Raw genomic sequence first — 23820 nt, 5'->3', positions numbered from 1 at the left:
CTGGGTACATGGCAGGCAGGGGTGGGTGCTGGGCACTGGCTGTCCCCATGGTCATCAGGGCCCTGCACAAGTATAGGTGGTGTTTCCCCAGAGGAAAGCAGGTGGTGAGGACTGCAGCCACTGCAGGTTGACTGCACTTTTCTCGCATACCCAGCCATGGGCTTCCCTACAGTCACCACCAGACAGCCCTGATCCCGACACTCTGCCACAGGCCAGGAAGGAGCTGGTGGAGCGTTGGATTCGGAAGAGCCTGTTTGGAGGGAGTGGGAAGAGATAGGAAGAATGAGAGGCAGGGGGCTGAGCCAGGGAGCGCATCCCTGCCTGCAGGCTGGCTGTCCCCTCCATTACCTCTCCAACCTCTTGCAGCACTTACCTCTTCAGCACAGTGCCATCCAGCCATTTCCATTCAAACCCAGAAAGGCTCCGCTTCAGGCCCACATGGAAGACATCCATATGGGACACGTGTGTCAGGAAAGCCTGCACAGGAGGAGATAGGCATGAGTTCCTCAGGGACACCCGGCTGCAGCCACTTGGCTCTGGCACAGCATCCAGATCCCAGCTGGATTTTAGGCACTGGAAGATCACTGGGAGACACTGATGTCATCCAATGACCATGGTGAGATTGGAGCAGCCAACCGAGTACTCACCAGTGTGCTGTTGGCTTGGATGATGGCCAGCTGTGCTCCCCTAGAGCAGCAGTCCTCCTTGCTCTGCTCCCAGCTCCTTTTGGCTGAGGAGAAGTAATAGCAGTGCCCTGCATGCCACAGCCAGCCAACTGGGCAGAACTGGCAGCTCCCTGTGTACAAACACAGCCTGTGGTGGGTGGCACTGAAGTGTCAGAAGACAGACAGGGTGCCACCAACCCTGCAGAGAGGACCCCAAACTCGCCTTTCTCCTACCTTGCAAAGCCTGTAGCCCAGAGTTGAGGTTCTCCATGCACTGGGGACCATGGCAGCAGCTCGCCTGTCGGGCTAAATCTGCAAAAGAGGAGAGAGCACAGTAGCATCTCCAATTTTTGTTGACATGCCTTCCAAGCTGGTCAACATTGCTGCAGCTGGAAACGGGTCACACAGCTGGCTTTTGGAGAAAGTGTTTCTGCCTTTTGGTTTCAGCATCTCATCTTGTCTTCACACCACCATCAGGTGACAGAGCAAGATGTTCTGGTGTCATCCCCAAGCCCACACTGTCCCATACCCTCCTGCCTTTCTCTCCAGCAAATGAAGGTGGTTTACCTTCATCTTTTATTTTTTGCCCCAGAGCCCACAGACCTGCAGCTCCCTCTGTCCCATGCAGGAAGACACACAGAGCAAGCAGGAGGTGCACACAGAACCATGGTACCAACCACGACTCCAAGCCCCTAGGCAGAGAGGGGGACACAGAGGCACTCACAGTGGAAGCTCAATCCAACGAGGATGATCTGTGCCAGTAGGAGCAGCAGGGACAGGGCTCCAAGGCCGACGGCTGTCCAGTGCCAGGACATCCTCGCCGTCTGCACAGGGGCTAAAAGAGGGAATGCCATTTGGGGCTGAGTGACAACGATGGGGAACCCCCCCATCATACCCTAATATCTGGTCACTGCAGGCAGGGGCCTCCCTCATGCTCTGTCCCCAAAAGATGACAGAATGTTGACATGAAATGAAAACATGGCACAGGGAAGGCAGCAGAGCAGGTGCCTACGTGCACTGTGCCACGCAGCAGGCTGCAGCAGCGTGCAGCCCCCCGGCTCCACCAGCAGGCTGTTCGCAGTGTGGGAATCGGGCAAGAGGATCTGCAGGAAAGGAGAGCAGTAGGGAAGGGTGGGGGTGCTTCTGGCAAGAAGGATGGAGAGCAGTGTGCCCTTACCTGGTGCAGGGGGCAGGCGCAGCTCAGCATACATGACATCCCCTTCCATCCTTCCCTCTCTCTCGCTGTGCGCCCCACAGCTATGGGGGGGAGCAGCAACCCCTTTCCCCAGCCTCCCTCTGTGGCAGCCGAGTGTGACACGAAATGGAAAGTGTCACTTCCTGGTGAAGTCCCCGGAGACACCAGCTGGGTGACAGCCCCAGGGGGTGCAGGCTGGCACCGTGGGACAAAGGAACCCCGCACCCGCAGCGCCGACTGAGAGGGCTGGAGGTGTGAAATACTCTCAAGGCTGCTCTGCCTGCTCTGGGAAGCGAGGGGAACCTCTGAGAGCAGGACACGAGGCCCTCTCCCGAGCAGCAGGGTGATGGGGGCGTGTGCAGAGATGGTTTCTGCCACCTCTTTTGCATGGGGCTGCAGCTGCGTCTCAGCCCTGGAAAGCCGGGGGATGGGGTGCTCCTTCCCCTCCCCCTCATCTTGAGGGCTGCCCCGACGGGCATCCCCGCGGTGCCCTGGGGCTGAGCTACCCAGCGCGGTCGGGGCTGGATGAAGCTGCTGGGGCTACTGTTTGACGGTTAGGGTGAGGGTTAGAATTAGGGTTCTGCCAGTTTCTCGCCGGAGCCCCGATCCCTGCCGGCGCGGAGATCAGTGGGGGATGGATGCTCGAGGGACGCGCACGCCCCGCCGCGCCAGGACTACGTTTCCCAGCGGCTCCTCCCGGGGCTGCACATGCTCTTTGCTGCTCCCGGCGTCTCCCGGCAGCTCCCGGTGCAATTCGCAGTGTGGCTCCCGGTGGACCCAGGTGCGGCTCCCGGTGCGGCTCCCGCCGCCATCCTCGGTGCGTGGTCCCCAGTGGGTCCCATCCCCAGCGTGGCTCCCGGTGCAGCCCCCCGCTGACCGGGGCCTCCCCCCGCGCCATGCCCCGGGGGCGAGCCTGGACGCAGGCGGAGGTCGGCAGCCTGCTGGCGCTGGTGGGGGGCTCGGGGGAGGCCGCCCTACTGATGGCCTCCACCTCTCGGCCCAACGAGGCTCTGTGGCAGCAGATCTCCCGCGGGCTGGCCGCGGCCGGCTACAGCCGTAGCGTGGCCCAGTGCCGCTCCAAGTGGAAGGCACTTAAGCAAGCTTTCCACTCGGAGCGGGAGACGCGACGCAGAGCTGGACTCCACTCCCCCCGTCTGCCTCCGCACTACCGAGCCATGAAGAGCATCTGGAAGGCTGCCGGTCGACCGGTTTTCCGCGAGCGGCGTCTGCTGGGTGGGTGCCGGGGCTGTGGGAAGGATGGGTGCACAGCCAGGGTAGAGCTAGAGCTTTTTCTCTTCTTCCAGACCTGGGGAAGCTGCCTCCCAGGAGGCGCAGATCGGTCCCTGCCACCTGCTCTCCATCCTCACCAGTGCCACCAGGTACCTAGAGTGGGGCTATTGGGCTGTGGGAACCCTCAATTCCTGTTTGCTGAAGCTCCTCTCTGCAGATTCCCAGGGCATGCTGCTGTCTCCGCTGCTGTGGCATGTGAAGGATGAGCCGGAGAGCTGTAAGTACCACTCTGTCCCATCACACCGGGCTGCACGGCCACGGCTCCAGCCCATGCCCGCGCCAGCATGATGGGAAGAGGGGTCTTAGGGGTGCACCCAGGATGGACTTGTCGGTAGGGATGTGCATGGATAGAGGTTTTGGGAACGGCCCCGGAGCATGAGGATGTGGGGCACAAGGAGTTCCCCAGCTGTGACCCAGCCTTGGGACTACTGGCTGCTCATGCAGCTGGCAGGGATGAGGTCCTGCTGCAGCCCAGGAGGCTCTTGCAGCTGTACAGCACTGCAGAATATGCAGCTCCTGCCTTTAGCTGCAGGAAAAACGCAGAACTTCAGAGAATATAGGACTGAGGGCGAGGGCCAGAGCTGGGAGCATCTCCACCTGCATGCAGCCTGAAGGGTGCTCACAGGGATTGGCACTGAGGTGATGCAGGCTGCATGCCTGGTTTGTGTGGGCAGGTGGAAGCAGCAGCTGCTGTTCCCTGAGCCAGCAGTCATTGGGGTGAAACAGCTTCCTCCAAACAGGAGCCCCAGCCTGCTTTGTCCCCAGACCCCCAATAACAGGGGAGAGTGAACCCCTGCACCCAGCCAACATCCGCACTGGGTAATTACATTGTCTCCCTAAATTCCCCCTGCAGTTTCAAGTGGATGTGGGATTCTCCTTCACTTCCAGTCCTAATCTGTTGCGTAGCATGGCTGTGCACCGCTGCACGGTTGCTGCCTTCTAGCCCAGAGGTGGCTGCATTGCAGTGGTGGGTGAGTGACTCCTGCTTTTGTTTCTAGCTCATGAGACACTTTGAGGCCCCACAGGGTGATGGGGAGCTGTGGCTAGGGCACGCCGGGCTGGCCGTGCAGCAGGGCAGATCCCAGGCTGGTGCTGTTTCCAGCAGGTCCCAACAGACCCTGTGTCTCCTCTCTGCTCTCTCTCTGCAGCCTGCGGGGAGCATATCGCTGGAGCAGTGCCTGACCCCACATCTGTCCCAAGTAAGGCTTCCCCTGCCCTGGTTCCCTCTCTCGACCCTGCCAGCAGACTCTGATGCAGTTCTTATTGCAGACACCACTCACTGCATCCCTCTCCTTCCCATCCTGGGTGAGTACTGTCCCCTGGCCACCGAGCTCAGGCATCCTGGAGGGAGAAACAGTCCTTGGTGACACTTTGCATCTGCTCCCTGCAGGCAGCCAGACTGTCCTGAAGCAGGAAAGTGCTGAGCAGAAGGCAGGTAAGAACTTGTGCCCTCTACTATGTGCTAAGCTGGAGCAGGGGTCTGAGCCCTGGCAGCTGGGGCTGAGCAGGGGACTCAGTGGCCACACAGTCCCACTGCAACCCCCATGCCAAACTCTGGTGCAGGTTTCCCCATTGAGACATCCCTAGGGACGGGAGAAGGGAACATTGTGCTGTCAATGCCCACTGCAGCCCCTGGCTCTCCCAGACCCTGCGAGCAGACAGCAGCCAGTGAGGATGTGTCGGACGCCAGCCCTCAAGGTAGGTCATGCCTGCAGACCCCTGTGGATGCACAGTGAGGCTGGACTGCCCCTGACCCCCTTCCCACTGCAGGCTGTGGTGTGGCCGGCCTGCTGCAGAGTGTGCAGCAGCTGCTGGTGCAGATTCTGCAGACGTCGCGACAGCAGCAGGCGCTGCTGGAGAGCCTCGCCAGCGACACCGTCTCCCACCTCCACCTCCTCTCACACAGCCTGGTGCAGGTGGGTGAGACCTTGCACCAGCTGCTGCTCCGTCCACAAGCCCCAACCAGCCATGGTGCTCCGCACATTCCCCTTTTTGGGGGCAGCCCCCCAGTGCCACTGCTCTCTGGGCTACCTTGTGCTTCTCCAGATCCCAAAGAGGAGTGCCAGGCATCTCCTGGCTCTGGCTGCACCCTGCCGTGAGTGTGCTTGTGGCACAAATCTTTATAACAGGAGCTCTGGGGATTTTAGATGTTTATAGAAGACACAGATTTTAGTAACATTAAAAATAGCTTTTGTATCAGCAGTGCCAATTGACCAATTATTTTCCCCCGTACTCAAGGTTTCGAGTTGAGCGGAAGGGGAACTGCTCTATTTAAAGCCTCCCAGAAACTCCCCTGGGCCGATGTGCACCCATGGGTGGAACTTGGATGGTGCCACTGTCACCTCTCCAACACCTGGCTCCCAGCCCAGCGGGGGCGAGCCGTGCTGGGGAAGTCCATCACCTCTAGTGGCACTCTTCCCTGCGTCACATGCCGTGGTTCCGTGACACTGCCACCCCCGATGGGGACACTCTCGAGCCCTGCTCTGTGCTCTGGTCTCTGTTTCCAACAGGCTGCAGCCACCACCCCAGGGCACAGAGGCACACAGGCTCACCCGGCATGGAGAAGGGACATCTCCCTGGCAGGAGATGACATGTGACGTGTGGGTGGTGGGAGGCTGGGGGCAGTGAGAATGCAGTGAAATGCAGTGTAGTCTAATGAACTTAAACGAAATGCAAAAAAATCCAAAGCAATGCAATGCAGTGCAATGCAACACAATGAAACAAAGCTCAATCCTAACCCTAACCCAAATGCAATACGGTGGATTGCAATGACATGCAGTGCAGTGCAATGCAGCGCTACCCTAACTGTAATCCTAACACTAAGCCTAGGGCTTAGAGGGGTGTTGTGGGGGTGCAGAAGGCTCGAGATGCAGTGGGGCTGCAGATAGGAAGTGCAGAGGATGTAGCAGGTTGCAAAGATGCTGCAGTGTTGGGGCACGATGAGGTTGCACTGGGGTTCAGCACGGTGCAGTGAGGTCGCATTGGGTGCAGTGAGGTTGCACTGGACTGCCGTGGGATGCTGCAGTGATCCAGCGGAGCGCAGCACCGAGCAGCACCGGGCGGCAGCAGGCGAGTGTCCCGGGGTGCGCAGGGCCGGAGCGACGGCTCAGCAGCCAATAGGAGATCAGGAAGGAATAAAGGAGGCGTGGTCACGCCGGAGCCCGCCTCACTCGCAGAGGGGGCGGAGCCAATTCGGTGCAGCCAATCAGGCTGCTGGATGCGCGCGGGGCTGGATTTCTGAAGACGTCACGGGAGGGGGATTCCCCCAGCGAGGGAGCCCCCCCCCCTCCCCCCCCACCCGGCACCCTAATTGGGATACAAGGAGCGGGCCAGGAGTGTTATTTTCGTGCCCAAAGCCCCACCTCGCCTAACTCGTCCCGTACCTGCTGCACGAGATCCTGCGCTGCAGACCTCACCCTGTTCGTTTGCCTGGACACCGTGGGCTGCAGGCAATGGGACATTTTGGGAAGATGGGATGGGGTAAGAAGGGCACGGAGAGGTGAGATGGGCACCCAGAGCCAGAGTTCTGAAAGCTCAGCCCATCCTTAATCACTTTTCTTCCACAAAAGACAGGTCATGCTTACAGCTGGAAGCCACTCCACCCTGCAGCAGCGGGGAGAGCTGCCAATTGTTCCATCTACCTTTCATGCACCAACTGCAACAGCATTGCCTCTGGGCCAGGACGTGCCCCCCGCTGCTGGGATACTGGCACGTGGCTGCCATGCTTTGGGACCTCGTTCTGGTCTGCTGAGCCCTGCAGGGAGCCTGCAGTGCTGTCATCAGCTAATAAGAACAGAAATTCCCACAGGCTGGTCTGGGTTCCAGCATGGCGCTGGCAGGAGATTTGCTGACTCCTGGAGCAGCATTCTATGTGGGGCTGAGGGTTGTGGTGCTGTGCATGGTGATGCAGTGACATCTGTGTCTTCAAGTGACCCTGCTCCATGCCACATCCTTCAGCACATCCCATGGTGATGTGAGGGCAGGCACAGTGACAGCACTATGCTCAGTCCCACCATGCGCTCTGAGGTGCTCTCATCCCCTCTCCCCTTTTTTCCTGTTAGCATGTCAGTGGGGATTGGCAGAAATTGGCAGATTTTATGTGCTGGAGCAGCACATGGCTCAGTGCTGGAAACCAGACTAGAAATCTCTCAATTGCATTTGTTAAGAGTTGGTTTTGGTTCAACCCAAATGCTCTCTTTAGAAATGCAATGTCTTGGGTTTTCGCCCTGAAGTTGATGAAACATCTTTATATGAAGTAAGAATAAACGGCAGTATTTCCCTTGGTGCAGACACACTTAGGCTCACACAGAAAGATTCAGCGTGATTTCTCTAACACAGCTTCCGCTGAGAGTGCTGCTCGTAATACCCAACAACACATTGTTTAGCACTTGCCTTTCTCAAAGGAAATCGTAGCGGTGATATTTGAGCGAAGAGGGTTTTTTGTGAGAAAACTTTAATCTGCAATCCATACAGGGAACAGTGGCTTTGCACCCTATGTAAAATGTTCTCGATCTCCGCTGCCATCCTTTTTTCTTCCTCTGCAGGCTTGCTTCTTCAGGCAAATTCATCTGGGACTGCACACGGTGCAGCAGTTTGACTTCTGTTGCTGCGGGGCTGATTCCACATGAGAGCACTGCCCGCATCCCCTGCAGTGTTATCTGTGCCCAAGCTCTGGCTGTGCCCACAGCAGGATTTACATCAGCTGTGGGATGCGGGTGTGATGGGTCACAGGCACAGCAGTGGGGACATGCTGCCTCCAGCTCTAGGGCTTTGTGGTGCCGAACCCCTACCCAGTCCCTATGAACTGCCCTTGTGGTATCAGCGCGTAGAGGCTGTCACCCAAGGAAACCAAGCTGAATGTCACTGAGGTTGTCTGGATACCACATGATGGGAACACCGCTCTAAAAATGGCCTGGGATGGGGGAAGAGGGGGCTTCTTGTGGCTGCCAATGGCCCACATTAAGTGCTGATTAGAGCTCAGGCAACAGCCAAGTTTTTTGTAAATAAGTACGTGGCCATATATGGAACCTGGCTTGTGTAACACAAGACTTTCTGCCTGAGTAGCACCTCCCTATGGTACTTCATGACCACCAAAGACTTCCTTGCAAGAACTCCATGCTAGCACTGTGCATGCATAGTAGGAGATGCTGATACATAACAATGCCAGCTTTTTGTCAATCTCAGGTTGACAAGCTTAATTCCTGGATTTTGGTGACCACTGCCATCTTGCTGTCAGGGCACATGAGGGCAAGGAGTGAGCAGGGAGAGATGCTGCCTATGCTCACACAGCTGCTGCAGGGCTGAGTGATTCAGGCCAGGCACATTAAAGTTGCACGGTGCAGGTTGCAGCAGGTTGAGCCCCACTGGGAGGGCAGGCAGCAGGCAAATATGTGCATCCCACAATGTGATTTAGGGCCAGGAAGGGACTATGGGGTTTCGGGGATGCTCATTTCCAAGCAGGGAATGCTGGCCCAATGGCAGGGATGGGATGCGGGATGCTGAGCAGTGACTGGACAGTGCAGTGCTGGCCACAAGGCCACTCCCTTGTGCCTTTCCTCTGTCCCCTGCTGCCCCCCCCATCAGGACAGGTATATGAAGGATCACACTGCTCTGGATGTTGTGTCTGTCCCCATGTCGCAGGTGGAGTTCAGAGCTCCCATCCCTCCCCACCACCAGCTGTTCAGGGACCCGGTTGCCACGAGTATGTCAGATGTACCTGGTTGCTATGGGAACACTGTTGCCATGGTGATGCAGTTGCTGTGTCTGGCAGAGGCAGGAATGGAGCACTAGGAAGGCTGTTCCCACTGGAGTCACAGGAATGCCAAAAATCTGAGCAGGGAACAGGCAGAGCCCAGTCTTTACCCTAACAGCATCCTCATTAGGGATGGAGGTACCTGGGAAGCAAGCAGGGGGATGGGGATATCTATCTCCTGACAGGCAGCCAGAAGGACCCAGGGGATGCACTGGGCTGTAACCGAGTGCTGGGATCCTCCCCACTGATGCCTGCCAGTCTCCGCCCCCAGGAGCATGCCTGGCTGCTTGGCCCGGCCCTGAGATGAAAAATGCAATTGCAGATTTAATTAACTGAGTGCTGAGCTGTCCTGGATTCAGAGAAGTGAATCCAAGAGGAGCTGGTGAGTGGTTCCTTGCAGCTTTCCAGGACAGCTCCTATGGATAAACCCCACTGAGACACATCTCACCACATACTTGTTGCAGCCTGTTATTGTAGGGCCTACTTAAACTCACCAAGAAGCAGTTTTTGTTTCAGCCCCACAGTGGTGGGATGGGGCACAGATGCCATGCAGGACACAGTCCTCTCTGTAAAGTTCATAGAATCTATCACAGAATCTTAGGATCATTTGAGTTGGAAGGGATATTTAAGAGACATCTGGTCTAACTGCCCTGAAATGAGCAGGGAGGTGCTCATTTGTGAGCAACTTTGTGAGGTGCTCAGAGCCTCTCCAGTGTTATCTTGAGTGCCTCCATTTTGGGGTGCAGTGTGCAGGACCCCTTGATAGGCAGATGCTTGCACTGGATGGCACAAGCACCACACTTGGCACTCTGCATGCATTGCAATGATGCAAGAGCTCAGTACTGTGTCTCTCTGGGAGATGAAGAGACGCAATTGGGTTTGGTGAAGTGAGCAACGTTTTTAATTAAAAATTAATCCCCAACCGGCCGCCTGGCTGGACCAGACAGAGCATTTTGCCTGGCAGAGACAGGGATGGAGGATGAGCTCCCGGGTGCCGGACCCCGGGGCCCTCGCACAGGCACCATGGCTCAGCACTGCTTGCTGCCCTCTGAACAGTGGGCCTGGAGCTGCCCCTGTCTGCCCTGCACCCACCAACCCCTAGCCCACTGTGAACCAGGATCCATTCCTGGGCTGCAGCCTGGGGAAATGAAGCAATCTGCTGCAGCAGAGAGAAGGGGCAGTTGGGTCTCCCTCACTCTGCTCCATCTCACCTCCCATCCCCTCAGGGTGCCCAGGGTCAGGGTTTTGCCCCCCTCATGTAGCTGGCAGGAGCCCAGGATGCAGCCCAGTATGCGGCACAGCTTCTGCCCCACTGCCAACATGACCTAAGGCTGTACAGGGGCACATGAGGACACCCTGGCTGGCACACAGGTCTTGGGGACTTGACTGTCATTGTGTGCCCCCCAGAATACCTTTCCCCCAACTCCCCTCAGGCTGAGACAGCGTTACTGTAAGCAGATCTGGGGGCCCAGCGCATGCATTGCTCTCTCCCAGCAAGGCTCAGTGCCTGCAGCTGCCCAGGGCTGGTGGCAGTAGCAGGGATGTCACCGCTCCAGCACTATGGGGTGGGGACAGTCACATGCAGGGCACCAAGGTGTCACCAGGGGGGGCTGAAGGTAGTGGGGACAGGGGCACTCCTGAGCCAGATGGAGTGGCAAGCAATGCCTGCTGAAAAGTTCAACCGGGCTGTAATTGTGACACTGGGACAGCTGTGCGCCAGCCCAGAGGAGTCCTGCTGTTCCCTGTGTCAGCATCCCTGCCTGAGCCCAGTGCACTAGCATCAGCTGGTGCAAATGCTGTTGATGGAGGCCACCGCTGGATCAACGAGCCCCAGCTCCTCCTGTTCATTGACGCAGAGCTGGTACCCACAGCCCTTACGGCGGGGCAGCGGCCCCAGGCGCCCGCTGGGCTTGGCGCGGGGTGGCAGCAGGAAGCCCACACTGCCGGCGATGAGCAGGTGCCAAATACTGTGAATGTAGAAGTAGTTCTCCTCTGTCTCCACGAAGGCGTAGAGCAGCACGGCAGCCACCGCAATCAGTGCACCTGGGCACAGGTAGAACGCCCAGCGCTTCCAGGTGGGTGGGTAGCAGTGGCGGCGACGGATGGAGCGAGCCGTCTGCATGGAGACAACAGGACCTCAGGGGTGGCCGTGGTCCCTTTGCCACCACACTGTGACAAGCCATGTCCCCCACCCCGTGGTGACAAGCTGGGGAGCACAGCTGATACAACAGGAAAGGGATGCAATAAGTCCTTACCCAAGCAATAGCCATGATGCCCAAGGCAAAGAGGCTGGGTCCCAGCAAGTTCCATAGCCCATGGCGGTCCATCTGTAGTGCCATGGAGAGCAGCATGGCCCCCAGAAGGTACAGCACCTGTGGGGTTGTGACAGAGATGTCAGGCTGGACCTCCACTCCAGGACCCTCCCCACCACACGCACTCTCTCCGCACTCACCTGCTTGACCACAGGCTGCAGCCGGGCCATGGCGATGACAGTGACCCAGACAGACATGAGGGAACCCAGGAAGTCACAAAACTGCAGCACGTCATAGTCCATGATGCAGAACACCACGATGCCTGGCTGGTCACAGGCATGATAAAACTGGGGCCACAGAGGGAATGGGGTGAGAGTCATTCCATATTGCCCAACTCCCTGCCCACCATCCTTTCAGTATCTCAACAAAAGCTACCCTTTCAGTATCTAAAGGGAGGCTATAAGAAAGAAGGGTACACACTCCTTAGGAGGGTCTGTTGTGATAGGACAAGGAGAAATTACTTTGAACTAACATAGGGGAGATTTAGATATGGGCTGCCCAAAGAGGTGGTAGATACCCTGTCCTTCGAGAATCTCAAGGTCACACTCTGAGGACCTGACTGAGCTGTACATGTCCCTGTTCATTGCAGGGGAGTTGGACAAGATGACATTTCCAACTCAAATGGTCCCACGATTCTATCCCCATCCTGCACTTACAGTGGAGAAGAACATTGTGAAGATGTAGACAGCAGCTTCTAAGAGGTAGTGACTGCGCACAGCAATGGCCACGGGAGGCACAAACATAACATTGCTGAGGCAGAGCAGCAGAGTGGAGAGGAGCTGGAAACCATAGGAGAATGCCTCGGCATTGTCAGTGCAGCCCCAGCCATTCCATCCTGCAAGAGAGGGGAAGCTCCATCCAGTACCCATTGGAGAGCTGAGACAGGAGGACTGACGGAGTGCCTAGAACAGATCTTACCAGCTTTGCACTCACAGGCTGCATACAAATAATTGTTGGTACGCAGCAGCTTGCACTGCCCATAGATGCCACAGTCGTTGATGCAGGGTGAGAGGTAGGCACGCAGGTAGACCTCAGCTGTCACATTGGTGCAAGGCTCGAACCTGCCCCGTGGGGGAACAAGGGTAAATACTTGAACGTGCATGCACTGGGCATGAGCACAGCCCTCAGGTGCACACAAGCCAACAGCTGCTTCCCAACTGAGAGCTTCAGAGCAGAGCTGCAGGAGCCCACAGTGCGGTGACATCCAGCTCTGCCAGGACAGGGAGGCTGCGATACCCTGCGATGCTTGGGATGCACTGAAAGTGCCAGGATGCACTGGGATGTGGTGACACATGGCAGGCATGCTGGGATCTTACCCATGCTCTGTGGCACAGAGGGAGCGCAGGCTCAGGTACCAGCTGCCAGTCTGGGGGTAAGGGATGCGCAGGCGGCTCAGGCTGGCCGTGGCGTTGACAGAGAGCAGGAAGCCTGCCAGGGACTCTGCCGGCAGGGAAAGCTACGGGTGAGCTGGGCAGGGAGCAGGCCAGGCACCCAACCACCCCAGGCCATCCCTGGCAGGGCATGGGGGTCAAAACCCATGGCCACAGCAGGGGGACAGGCACAGCCCAACCTACCTGTCTCACAGGTAACCGATGTGTTGTCACCGGATGTCAGCGGGACCTCATGGTTCAAACAGCCAAACACTGTCACATTCTCACCACACAGGGAGCTCTGGGGGCAGAGGGGAGATGGCCCTAAAGCAGCACTGGGAGTGTCCCCTGCTCAGCACAGCACTTGACAGCATCCTAATATATCACCCTGAGCACCCTGGTCATTATCTACTGTAACCCATGGTCCACCACCCAACAGCTCTTAAATCATGGGCCATGACCCAAAGGCACCCCTGCCCCAGACCCCAACACGCCCATCTCCTGGCCTGACCACCTCACCACATTGAGCCGCAGCTCCAGGTTGAGCACCCCGCCACTGTCCAGCACTGGCAGCAGGTTGATGACAAAGACGGCAGGACGGTCGGGTGGCACTGACACGTTGGGCCCAAAGAAGATGTAGAAGTGGACGGAGAAGGTGTCGAGCTCGTTGCGCAGCGTGGGGCGGATGGGCCAGCAGCGCTCAGTGGCAGGCATGGTGGAAGAGATGGGGAGCGGGCGCTTGGTGCTGTTGGGGCTGGTGGGAGGGGGGCTGTCCCCCAGCACCATCCCACCCGCGGAACCAAAGGAGTGCGGCATGTTCATGGAGGCGCTGGAGGGCAGGAAGGGCGGCCGGGCCAGGCTGGGGCGGGAGCAGTCTGGGAGCAGAGCCATCAGCCCTGGCACCATGCAGCCCCCCGGCCTCCTGCCCTTACCTCCCACCCGCCCTCCCTGTCGCCCAGGTTGGCAATCCCTGCATCCTAGCACATCTCAGCGCCCCAACACCTCCCGGTATCCCAGAGCATTCCAAAGTCTCAGCACATGACCAGTATCCCACAGCATCCCAGCACCTCCCAGTGTCCCAGTACTTTCCTCCTAATGCCCCAACATCTCCAAACATCTCCCAGTGTCCCAGCACCTCTTAGTGCATCCCAGCATCACCAGCAAGCTGGGTGTCACTCTGTAGCCAGATCCCACAAGCAACCCTTGCCATCTCCCTCTCAACTCTGTGCCCTCTCAAGCCTCCCTGTGTCCCTCACCTGTCAGCTGCACAGTGATCTGGAAGGAGACGGTGCCCGAAGACCCAGGGTGCCTCTCTACCAGCACATAGTACCAGTGCTGCCAGAACGGCAGGTCCAGTGCCAGCTGGCAGGGCGCACGCTCCCGGCAGTCCAGTGCTGTTGAGTTGTGCAGTGGGGGGGCCTTCGCTCGCATGCGCAGCCAGAGTGGGCAGCCCTCGACCCCGCGGCATCGCAGCACCTCCACCAGCACACGTGATGTGTAGCTGGGCACGAACACCCTGCAGGATGCTTGCATCAGTGTGGGTCAGGGGCTGGATCCCAAGGGTTCCCTTCCTTATCAGATCCTCTCACACTCACTTGTAGAGGCAGGAGCGGTTATGGGGAGCCATGCTCTGCTCAGTGATGTAACCAGGGTATAGCACGGCAATGTTCACCAGGCGCTGCACAATGAGCTGTGGCTGGAAGAGGTACTGGCACTCCTCATAGAGGCCCTGTGCCAGTAGAACAGTCAGCATGGGTACCGGCCACACCGAGCCAGTGTCCCACAGCCACAGGCCCAGCACTATGGTGATGGGGTAGGCAGTCTGCCCTGGTCTCCTCTTTCCAAAGGTGCCCAGGACCCGACCCCTGCCAATTATTCATATGCCCCCCAAGTGCCCTGTATAAGACAGCTAGCCAATCCAACTTATGTGTTCCCTCAGTCCTTCACCTTGACAGAGATCTTGCCCTCATCCTTGGGCAGATGGGCAGCCAGGAACCAGTCTCCAGGAAGAGGGCTGGTGATATTGAACACCCCTGTGGTGCGGTTGGGCAAGGTCCAGGTGAGGGTCAGCGCAAAGGAGCCAGGGACAGCCGTGTCACTGGGAAAGTGTGTGTGCAGTGGGTTAATGACGGAAGGAGCCCCCGAGCGGAAATACCTGCAGGAGAGACAGCAATTAACAGAGCCCAGGTTGGGCAGCATGGCAGGGGCAGCCCACCCTACAAGCAGGGTGTGTCTCTGCAAGCAGAGGAAGACATCAGTAAGCTAGGATCTTGGTGAAGACCCTGAGCTTCCCAGGACAGGTGTCCAAGTAAAACTGCTCATAGATGAGCTGCACAAACGAATGAAAATTGCAACAAATTAATTATGGGGAGGGAGAGTGAGTGTATGTATCTGCATGTGTACGAACATGTTTGCGCATCTACGTGCATATGTGCATCTACGTGCATATGTGCATGTTTGTACACATAACTGTGCATGTGTGTACCTGAATCCAGTGCCTGTGTGCCTGTGTATGCATGATCTATGCATGCATGCAAGTGCATGTCTGCATGTGTGTGTAGCCATGCGTGCACAAGCAAGAAGCAGATGGGTGCAAGTAGGCTGCAGGGCACATCCAGGCAGACAGCAGCAGAAGGCAGGATCAGGGGGAAGGAAACAAAGCGGGCAAGTTGCTTACTTACACGGTGATGCTACGATCTGGGCATTGGTCCCCAAAGGTGCCACCTTGCTCTTTGAAGGTGATGAGATTCCAAACAGCAATGACCGTGTCCTCAGGGATGTGGAAATGAAAGAGTTCGATGCTGGCAAAGGAGCGGAAGGGACTGAGCTTGCGTGGTGTGCGGGTGAAGTAGTCAGTTACGAAGAGCCCATCTGCAGAAGAGATTCAAGGGACTCTCAGTGTGAGGGGCAGGAGAAGCTGCAACTGAGCCAGGGCTGATGTCAGCTGTGCCTACCCTTGGCACAGTCTGCACTGTTCAGCACCAAGAATTATAGAGCTATGCACTTCCTGCACAGCTCCTAAGCTCTCCTGTGTTTGTGGAGGAGGAATGGTGCACATATGTGCGCACATATGCATGTGTGGGCGCTGTCTGCATGCACAGCTAAATGAAGGCGTGCACACCCACACAAGAGTGTGTGTGGCTCTGTGTACAGCTTTATGTTTAAGACACCTTCTGCTATTGCATGGCAGGTCTCACTGTCCAAAAGTCCAGCTGCCTCGGGATTTCAGGAGCTTTAGCAGGAGAAGGAAGACACTTCCATGGTACATTGGAAAGAAGGAAGATCTGATCTCCAGACAGGAGCAGTAACTTCACTCCACTATTGTACTGCTTTCCCACTGCCAGCCTAAGCTATCCATGCCTTACTCACCAAGAATAAGATGTAGGTCTCTGCAAGCAGCCAACAAAGGGAATGCTAGCAGAGGAGCAGATGGGAGCAGGGTTGTGGCCAGGAGGATGTATCCAGCAAGGAAGGGGACAGCTGAGAAGAAAGACTGCTTTTTACAGTGTCTGGCCAGGAGTGTGCGCATGCGCATGCATGCACGTGTGTTTGTGCTGCGTGTGTGCAGCCCCAGCAGGCTGAACACTGACATGCATCTGCTCCCTTGCCTGGAACAAAGGCAGCTCCCCCTCCCTTCGTTGCCAGCCAACACAAGATGGGCATGAAATTTCCATCTGCGTGCAAGAGTACTCAATCACAATTTCCCTGCCATGAACCACCTGGCCAGTCCCCTCCAAGGGACCAGAGCTCTCTGCCACCTGGGGTCAGTGAACCGGCACTGGACCTCAAAGAGAAAGAGACAGCGAACGTGCTTCCAGAAGATGGCATGGGGGAAGGCAGAGCTTCCTGACCCCGTTGTACTTTCCCGAGCCCACTCATCTGAGGCAAAATGGGGGCACTCAGGTGCACAGGGAGAGTCAGGCTGGAGCCCTTCGGCGGTGAGGCCAGAGTGCAGGCAGGAAAGCTGGAGGATGGAACAGAATTTCCTATCTACGAAGGAAAGGAAGGAGAAAAGCAAGAGCGTCTCTGCCCCAGGCCAGAGGTAGGAGAGGCGACCTCCCCTCCCAGCAGGGTCAGTACCACGGACAGCTCCCAATATGTCGGGCTCAGCACCACGGGTTCAGTGGGTCGGGCTCGGCACCACGGACAGCTCCCTCCAGCCGCTCCATCGGGGCCCATAGTGCTCCTGCCCCACAGCTCGGCCCCCTTCCTCTCAGATCCCCATACACAACACCGCATACCCCTCCGCAGCCCCCGAATGGAGGTAGCTCCCGTGCCCGATAGCACACTCATTTCTACACGTAGCCACTCCAGTGTCCCCTCACTCACCCTCACTGCACACACATCCCCCTGCCCCAATTCACAACCCTCTGTCCTGGTGACACACTGCATCTGCAGAGCCCCTGACCACGAGTTTGACCACTCTGGGCGTCCCTCTGCACTTACACCACTTGTGTACCTCCAGCACGCACACCTCTGAGCCTCCCCACCTATCCCACTGCACTTGTGCCCCACATCCCACTTATCATCAGGCACTACCCCCGCACACACATCTCCATATCCCATTATGCCAACAGTCCATTGCACTCAAACTGCCATCTCCCACCACACATGAATGCGCCCCATTATGCTCACACCTCGTGCTCCATTGCCTATGCACCCTAAAATCAGTTGCATGGGCATCCCATAGAATGCACATCTATGTGCCCTGCTGCACGTTTGTCTTGAATCTCTCTGCACACACATCCCGCACCCCATTGCACACACTGTCCCATTGCACACGCATCTCACAGCAGGTAGATGCTGCGCCCCACTGCACACGGTCTGTGCTCCATTCTCACCTCACTGCGTGCACATCCCATTTCCCATGTCTCCTACTGCAAGCACGCACCTCCCCCCTCACGAAGCATCCCATAGCACTCAGATCCCTGACTCCTCGCACATCCCGCATCCCTCGGCCCCGCGGCACTCACCGGCGGGCGGCGGAGACAAGAAGAGGAGGAGGAGGAGCGGCACGAGCAGCAGGGGCAGGCGGAGGAGGGGTGGTGGTGGGAGCGGCCGCCCCCGCCCGCCGCCCCGCCGCCCCATGCCACCGCGCCCGCTGCCGTGGGGTGCGCGCCGCCAGCAGCCCCGCCGCGCAGGGACGACCATGACGTCACCCGCCCCGCCTCCTTACCCAGCCCCCGCGCGCCTATTGGCGGCTCTGCCTGTCGCTCACAGCCGGCTCGGCCCCGCTTTCTGCGCGCCTTGAGCGCACTATGCTGCCGGCACGCCAGGGGGCAGTGTCGCACTCCAGGCCCTGCTCTTTTCTATGCCCGACCGCTGATTATGCAGAGCGCTCCCTCCTACTTCCGGCGGCGTCGGGTCCGCGTGCTTGCCGATTCCGGTCCGGGTCTGGTCCCGGGTAGCGCCGGCGCTGCCGAGCCGAGCGCGCGTATCGGACATCGCTGTTTTCCTCCGCCTCCTCTGGTATCTCCATGGAGTTCCCGGGAGTGCTTTTCCCTTCTTACTTCGGCTGCGGCCCCCCCAAGGACGAGGGGGGCATGGCTCCAGCCGCCGGCTGGGGAGAGCGCGGGAAGGTTCTGGAGGCCGGGCCCGGACAGCGGCAGGTGAGGGGCAATGGGGACACGGGAATGGGCACTGAAGGTACGGGAAGGCAGAGGAGGGGGCGCAGGGGGAGGGATGGAGGGCACTGGGAGTACAGGAAGGGAGCCCTCACCTCCCCGCCGCTCTCCCTGCAGGTGCTGCCACCGTTTGTGCCTCTCCGCAGCCACGAGGGCGAGAGCTGGGCGCCGGCCGAGGCCGCGGCAGTGCCGCTGCTGCCGCCCAATATGGGTAAGGGACAGAGGGTGTGGGGGAGCCGAGAATGGGGCTGCCACCTGATGTCAGGACAACCTTGGCAGCCGCCCTCCCCACCGCCCCCTGCCCCCCCCGCAGGCTGCTGGGTCCCCACAGTCACCCCTCAGGATATCCTCTACCACGGTATCCTGCACAGAAAGCTGCGGACCGGGAGGTCTGGGGCTGCGCTGGACTTTGCCAAGCAGGTACAGGCTTGGGTGCTGCTGAGGAGCCAGGGCTGAGCTCCCCTGTGACATCCTTGCACGTCCCCACACTGCTGTCCTCACACAGCTGGGGCACTTCTTTGTGGATCACCCTGAGGATGCCTTCAGCTCCCTGGGGCGACTGCTGCACAAGAACTTCTACCTGGGAGACTCCAGGCTCAGGGTCAGTGCTGTTGGTGAGGCTGAGGGGGACACCAGCGTACCCCCTTCTATCTGCTCATAGCAGCACTCCTGCTCTCTTCCCTGCAGAAACGCAGCGCCCGGGACACAACCATCCGCATGACATCCCTGGTGGAAAATATCAACCATATGGAAGCCAGGCGGTGAGTGCTGCTGGGCTGGGGGAGCTGTGGGCTCTGGCACCTGCTTAACACTGGTTGTCCCCTCACAGTGGCTGCCCTCAGCATCAATTTACCTCCCGCCTGCGCTTGTTCTCTCACCTGTGCCGGGACTGGCTCTTTGAGGTGCCTCTGGGGCTGCTGGCTGACTGTGTGCATGAAGAGCTGCTGCTACAGTGGACCAGCCTGCTCTTTGATGACAGTTCCACAGGGGGAGCACTAGCCTGGCTGCCCCCTCAGGATGTAAGCAGTCGTGTGGGACGTCTGGTGTACCCTGGCGGGATGGCCATGAACCACCTCTGTATCCTTCCCTGTGATATGTGGGAGACTCTGGGGCAGCGGGGCACTGTGTGGCAGTGCCCTTAGCCAGCACTCCAGATTTCCAGGATGTCGTGCTGGAGGAGCAGCCTCGGGCACGGGGGCTACCAGTGCAGTTTGAGCTTAATGGGCGCATCCGGCAAGTAGCTGCTGCCCGGGTGGATGGGCAAGGTGAGTGAGCCCTGGGACCTGTGCACTGCATACAGAGATGGTAGGGTCCCTGCCCTTTCACCTGTCCTCTCTCCTGTCTCCTACTAGACTTTGTTGGCGTTCGCTCTGACTATCACTGTGGTGTGTGGAGGATGCCAGGCAAGACAGGAGCTGCCCCCAGCCCACTGCAGGTCATCAACACTGATGTGCCAGCCTCCTGCCTCACTGTCAGGTGTGTGCTGGGGATACAGGGCTCTGGGGAGGTCCTCAGCCACGGACCTTCCAATGTAATGCCATATCTCTGCCCCACAGCCCATACCTGTCTGGGGAGCTGTCAGTCTGCACCCAAAGTGGAGCCGTCTATCTGTGGAACATTGAGACAGGGTGAGTTGGAGTGCTGCATCCCCAGCGTTCAGGGTAGGAGGAGGCAAGGGTGCCCTGCAGCAAGGAAGAGCTCTGTCCCTTCCCCACAGGCTGCAGCGTCTCCGCCATGACCCCCAGACCCTGTTTTTCCGGGACCACTCACCCTGGCGCTGGAGTGACTTCACTGCTCACCCGCGGGTGCTGAGCTGTGCTGACCGCACTGGCATCCTGTGCCTGGATGCTCGGGTGAGCATGAGTACAGGGGTCAGGGTCAGCTGAGGGGTGTCCTACTGTTCCCCGTGGTGCCAACAGCACCCTGCTGTGCCACTGCAGGCCCCCACGAGCTGCCACTTCGACTTCTTCAAGGTGGGTGAGGAAGCCAAGTGCGAGCAGGGTGAACGTGTAGTATTGCCCATGTACCTGGGAAGGGCTCACCCCTGCCAACACCTCGTTGCCACCCAGGTGAGTCCTCAACGGCTCAAAGTCCCCAAAGCCCCAAACCAACTTGTGCAGCTGGTTTGGATGCAGGTGGGGGAGCCCTGCTGAGCCTTACCCTCTCCCAGTTTGCCGTGTACCTGCTGGATGAACGCTTGCCGTTGGTGCCTGTGCTGAAATGGTCACACATGATGAAAGCACCCCCTCTGTTTGCTGACATTGTTCCGGGGGAGTCTGGAAGGAGCCATAAAGCGCTGCTGGGCACCTCTCATACCCAGGAGCTGCTGCTGCTGCAATACACAGGTGAGAAACCAGGTAGGGGACACAGAAACTCCACTCATGTCCACGACCTGACCTTGCTGCTTCACTAGCCGATTTTTGACATGTCTTATTGCAGGGGGCGACCAGATGGCCTGCCAGCTCGCAGGGCCACCACAGCAGCTACACAGCATTGCCAGCTGCCTACCTCACCTTCCCACACAGCTCCCACACCAGCACCACCTGCTCCAGAAGCGCCTCAGCATCCCTGCAGCTGGTGAGTGGTCATGGGGCATGTAGGTCATGCAGGGGCAGCAGCCAGCAGTTGGTGCTGCATTGGGCATGCATCAAAAGGCAAATGCTACTCAAGATGAGATACAGATGGCTTAGGAGAGGACATAGGGACAAACTGGGAAAGAGGAGTGAGTCCTGCACCCACGGGGAGGTGAAGTAGGGTATGTGGTGATGATGCCCCATTTATCCCCATAGGGCTGGCTGCCGTGCAGCATGAGCAGGGTGAGCAAGAGTCCCTTCTGGTGTTCCAACTCTCCGAGGCAGGTGATGTCTTCTACCAGATGCTGAGGCACGAAGCAGCACCCTCACCTGTTCCTGACCAGGGGGACGAGGCAGAACCAGCTCCCACTCCCAACAAGGAGGATGAGGCCGCAGTGTCCCCTGGCTCTCCCATTCTGTTTGGCAGTGAGGAAGAGGAACAGGAGGAGGAAGAAGAGCAGACCTTCTACTTGTCCAATCTAGAGGTGATAATCAATGATGAAGAGGAAGAGGAGGAGGAGGTAGTGACCACGCCAGCAGCCACTGAGGAACCTGAGCCTCTTGCCAGGCCCAAGCCTGCCCCAGATGTGCCCAGTGCAGCTGCAGCTCTGCGGTACCGCCGCTGGCTGCGGGCACTGCTGCAGGCATGGATGGGCTCCCCAGCATCCTCCTGCCGATCAGGGCCCCCTACCCTCAGTCAGCGGCGCCTCTTCACCCGCAAGGAGCTGTCAGAGATGGCACCAAGTGTCCTACAGCAGTACCAGCTGCAGCTGCGCCAGGCCATGTGTGAGCGGGGCCGCATCCAGCGCTGGGAGCCAGCCCCAGAACCTCCCAGCCCAGCACCCTCCTTGGAACCCAATGCCTTGAGTGCCAGGCTAACAGCAGCATGGAGAGGCGAGTGGGGGGCCGTGGGGCCAGCTGGCAGCACCCTGCAGAGGCAACAAGCACTGCGGGAACGGCGGCGGAGGCAGAAGCGCAGCCGGGCTCACCGCAGCCTCTCGGCCAGCTTCACCTCCTCCATCACCTACCAGTCTGAGCTGTCCGAGCTCAGCGAGGGGGCCACTCCCCGCACTCCCCCGTCCACCCCACGGGAGGTGGTGGTGTCCTCTCTGCCCGGAACCTCCCCACCGCCTCCCACCGAGATCCTGCTGTCCTCTCAGGAGCTGCGATCCCGCGGCATCCCCAAGGAGCGTCGGCGCACGCTGCGGGACTACCTGTCCGTGTGGGCCGAGGGCCCGCAGGATCCCCCCGAGGCCCCCAGCAGCATCACGGTGCAGCGCTGCATCCCCTCCTCGCAGAGCCAGCTCTCCAGCTCGCAAAGCCAGCTTTCCTCTGCCTCGCAACCGCGTCGCAAGCGGCCCCGTATGGGCTTCTGAGCAGCAATAAACGCAGAGTGGCACTGCTCTCGTTGTCAGGATCTTTGGGAGAACCCACGCGGAACGCGTGGAGGTGACGGCGCGGGCGGGTGTACTCTCGTCGGTGTGTGGGTGAGCGGGCAGCACCGCGCTCGCCTCCTGCGGGGTGGTCGCAGCGTGTGACACTGTGCCGTGCGCGTCACGCGTGGGGGCATGGAGGAGCGTGCGGGCCCTTTAAGGCGCGGGAGTGACGGGGTGGGAGCCAACGGGAGCGCGGGGCGGGGGCGGGACCGCTGCGGGCGATGGCGGCGGTGCTGGCGCGCGGGTTGGCGCGCGTCTGGGTGGCGCGGGCGCGCGCTGGGCAGGTGGGCGCGGGTGGGCAGGGGGCGCGGGTGGGCAGGGGGCGCGGGTGGGCAGGGGGCGCGGGAACCGCGGGGGCGGAGCCGAGGGCACCGCAGGGGCGCGGGGCGGCAGGGAATGGAGCGGGGGGGTCCTCGGCGGTGCCCGCGCTGCCCTCCGTGCGAAGTCCACGAATGAGGGAGCGCCTCCTGCCGCGCGTCTTGTCTCACTGCGGCCTGTGCCCACGCGTGCGGCCCCGACATCGACTCGCGCCTCCCCACGCCCAATCCCCACCTCGCACCCCTAACGTGCCCGCGTGGCCGCAGCGCGCGGTCCCCTCCCCACGCGCGCCGTGACATCCCCGTGTCTCCAGCGCTGCCGCTGCGCGGCCGGCGGGCAGGACGGAGAGGTGGGCAAGGCGCAGCGGGTGGCCGCCGAGGTGGGGACGGAGCCCACCATCTTCAGCCGGATCATAGCCCGCAGCGTGCCGGCCACCATCCTGTATGAGGATGATGAGGTAGGGGTCAGCGGAGCGCGCGTCACGCCGTGGGTTGTACCCACGCGAGAGAGCTCAGCCTGCCCTCCCTCCCTCAGTGCCTGGTGTTCCGCGACGTGGCTCCGCAGGCGCCCGTCCACTTCCTAGTGATCCCCAAGCGCCCCATCCCTCGGCTGAGCCGCGTGGGTCCGCAGGATGCGCAGGTGAGAGGGTATGGCTGCCGAGGGCAGAAGTGGGGTGAGGGACGCGGGGCTGAGCCCCGGGCTCCGCTCCCACAGCTTCTGGGACACCTGATGGTGGTGGCAGCGCGCACGGCGCAGGCGGAGGGGCTGTCTGACGGCTACCGGCTGGGTGAGTCGAGTGTCCCCACCGCGTGTCCCCCCACGGTTGACACTCTCTTCCCTGATCCTTGCTCCTCTCCCCGCAGTCATCAACGACGGGAAGCATGGTGCCCAGTCGGTGTACCACTTGCACCTCCACGTGCTGGGCGGGCGGCAGATGAACTGGCCCCCCGGCTGAGGTCCCCCGCCCCCCTTAGGTTACCCCACAATAAAGCTTCTTGGGGACACGCAGTGGATTTTCTGGCTCTGTCTTGCGGTGACTCTCTCAGGGATGGAAGTTAGTTTTAAGTTCTGACCCATCCTGCACTGTACACACCAGACCATGCACAAATGTGCAAAACCTTGCATTGCACAGCCCAGACCCACTGTGCATCCGACGCTGTGCAAAATGTTGCATTACACAGCGCAGGCCATACACCACCATGCACAGCACATTGCATACATCAGCAGCAAACGTGCATCTGCTACAATGCACAACACGTTACACTGCTTACCCCCGCCTCTCCCC

At 59.4% G+C, this 23820-nt stretch overlaps 5 protein-coding genes across 5 annotated transcripts; 3 read left to right on the top strand and 2 right to left on the bottom strand.

Annotated features, from left to right (window-relative positions):
• Window positions 1-54: 54 nt before the first annotated feature.
• LOC306956805 (killer cell lectin-like receptor subfamily G member 1) lies at window positions 55-1891 on the bottom strand (the record flags this gene model as incomplete). Its single annotated transcript, XM_079548105.1, has 6 exons — window positions 55-250; window positions 374-477; window positions 648-796; window positions 900-977; window positions 1390-1500; window positions 1843-1891. 6 exons carry the CDS (start codon window positions 1889-1891, stop codon window positions 55-57), a joined length of 687 nt encoding a protein of 228 aa, XP_079404231.1.
• Window positions 1892-2494: 603 nt separating this feature from the next.
• Window positions 2495-5249, top strand: LOC306956752 (uncharacterized protein; the record flags this gene model as incomplete). The annotated part of the gene is given in 9 exon segments (XM_079548034.1): window positions 2495-2725; window positions 2727-3093; window positions 3165-3239; window positions 3308-3367; window positions 4299-4349; window positions 4420-4459; window positions 4545-4585; window positions 4714-4848; window positions 4921-5249. Coding segments are annotated over 9 exon segments (1329 nt in total).
• A 5433-nt stretch (window positions 5250-10682) lies between these two features.
• Window positions 10683-17672, bottom strand: TMEM8B (transmembrane protein 8B; the record flags this gene model as incomplete). The annotated part of the gene is made up of 13 exons (XM_079548323.1): window positions 10683-11018; window positions 11158-11274; window positions 11355-11501; window positions 11871-12049; window positions 12133-12275; window positions 12531-12654; window positions 12789-12885; window positions 13104-13459; window positions 13841-14100; window positions 14180-14313; window positions 14532-14739; window positions 15266-15455; window positions 17558-17672. 13 exons carry the CDS (start codon window positions 17670-17672, stop codon window positions 10683-10685), a joined length of 2406 nt encoding a protein of 801 aa, XP_079404449.1.
• Window positions 17673-17842: 170 nt separating this feature from the next.
• On the top strand, window positions 17843-22157 carry TAF1C (TATA-box binding protein associated factor, RNA polymerase I subunit C; the record flags this gene model as incomplete). Its single annotated transcript, XM_079548632.1, is given in 17 exon segments — window positions 17843-17916; window positions 17918-17969; window positions 17971-18009; window positions 18012-18053; window positions 18326-18419; window positions 18522-18628; window positions 18714-18809; window positions 18896-18969; window positions 19038-19285; window positions 19363-19473; window positions 19561-19684; window positions 19765-19836; window positions 19926-20061; window positions 20149-20277; window positions 20379-20565; window positions 20648-20785; window positions 20998-22157. Coding segments are annotated over 17 exon segments (2883 nt in total).
• A 281-nt stretch (window positions 22158-22438) lies between these two features.
• On the top strand, window positions 22439-23532 carry HINT2 (histidine triad nucleotide binding protein 2; the record flags this gene model as incomplete). Its single annotated transcript, XM_079548099.1, has 5 exons — window positions 22439-22501; window positions 22849-22992; window positions 23070-23174; window positions 23250-23322; window positions 23399-23532. The coding sequence occupies 5 exons, from the start codon at window positions 22439-22441 to the stop codon at window positions 23488-23490; spliced, it is 477 nt and encodes a 158-aa protein (XP_079404225.1). The 3' UTR covers window positions 23491-23532.
• Window positions 23533-23820: the final 288 nt, after the last annotated feature.

This window comes from Tetrao urogallus, assembly GCF_951394365.1.
Source record: "Tetrao urogallus genome assembly, chromosome: Z".
NCBI classification, from domain to species: domain Eukaryota; kingdom Metazoa; phylum Chordata; class Aves; order Galliformes; family Phasianidae; genus Tetrao; species Tetrao urogallus.
Note: the sequence above shows the minus strand (reverse complement) of the source record. Positions and strands in the feature narration are given on the sequence as shown.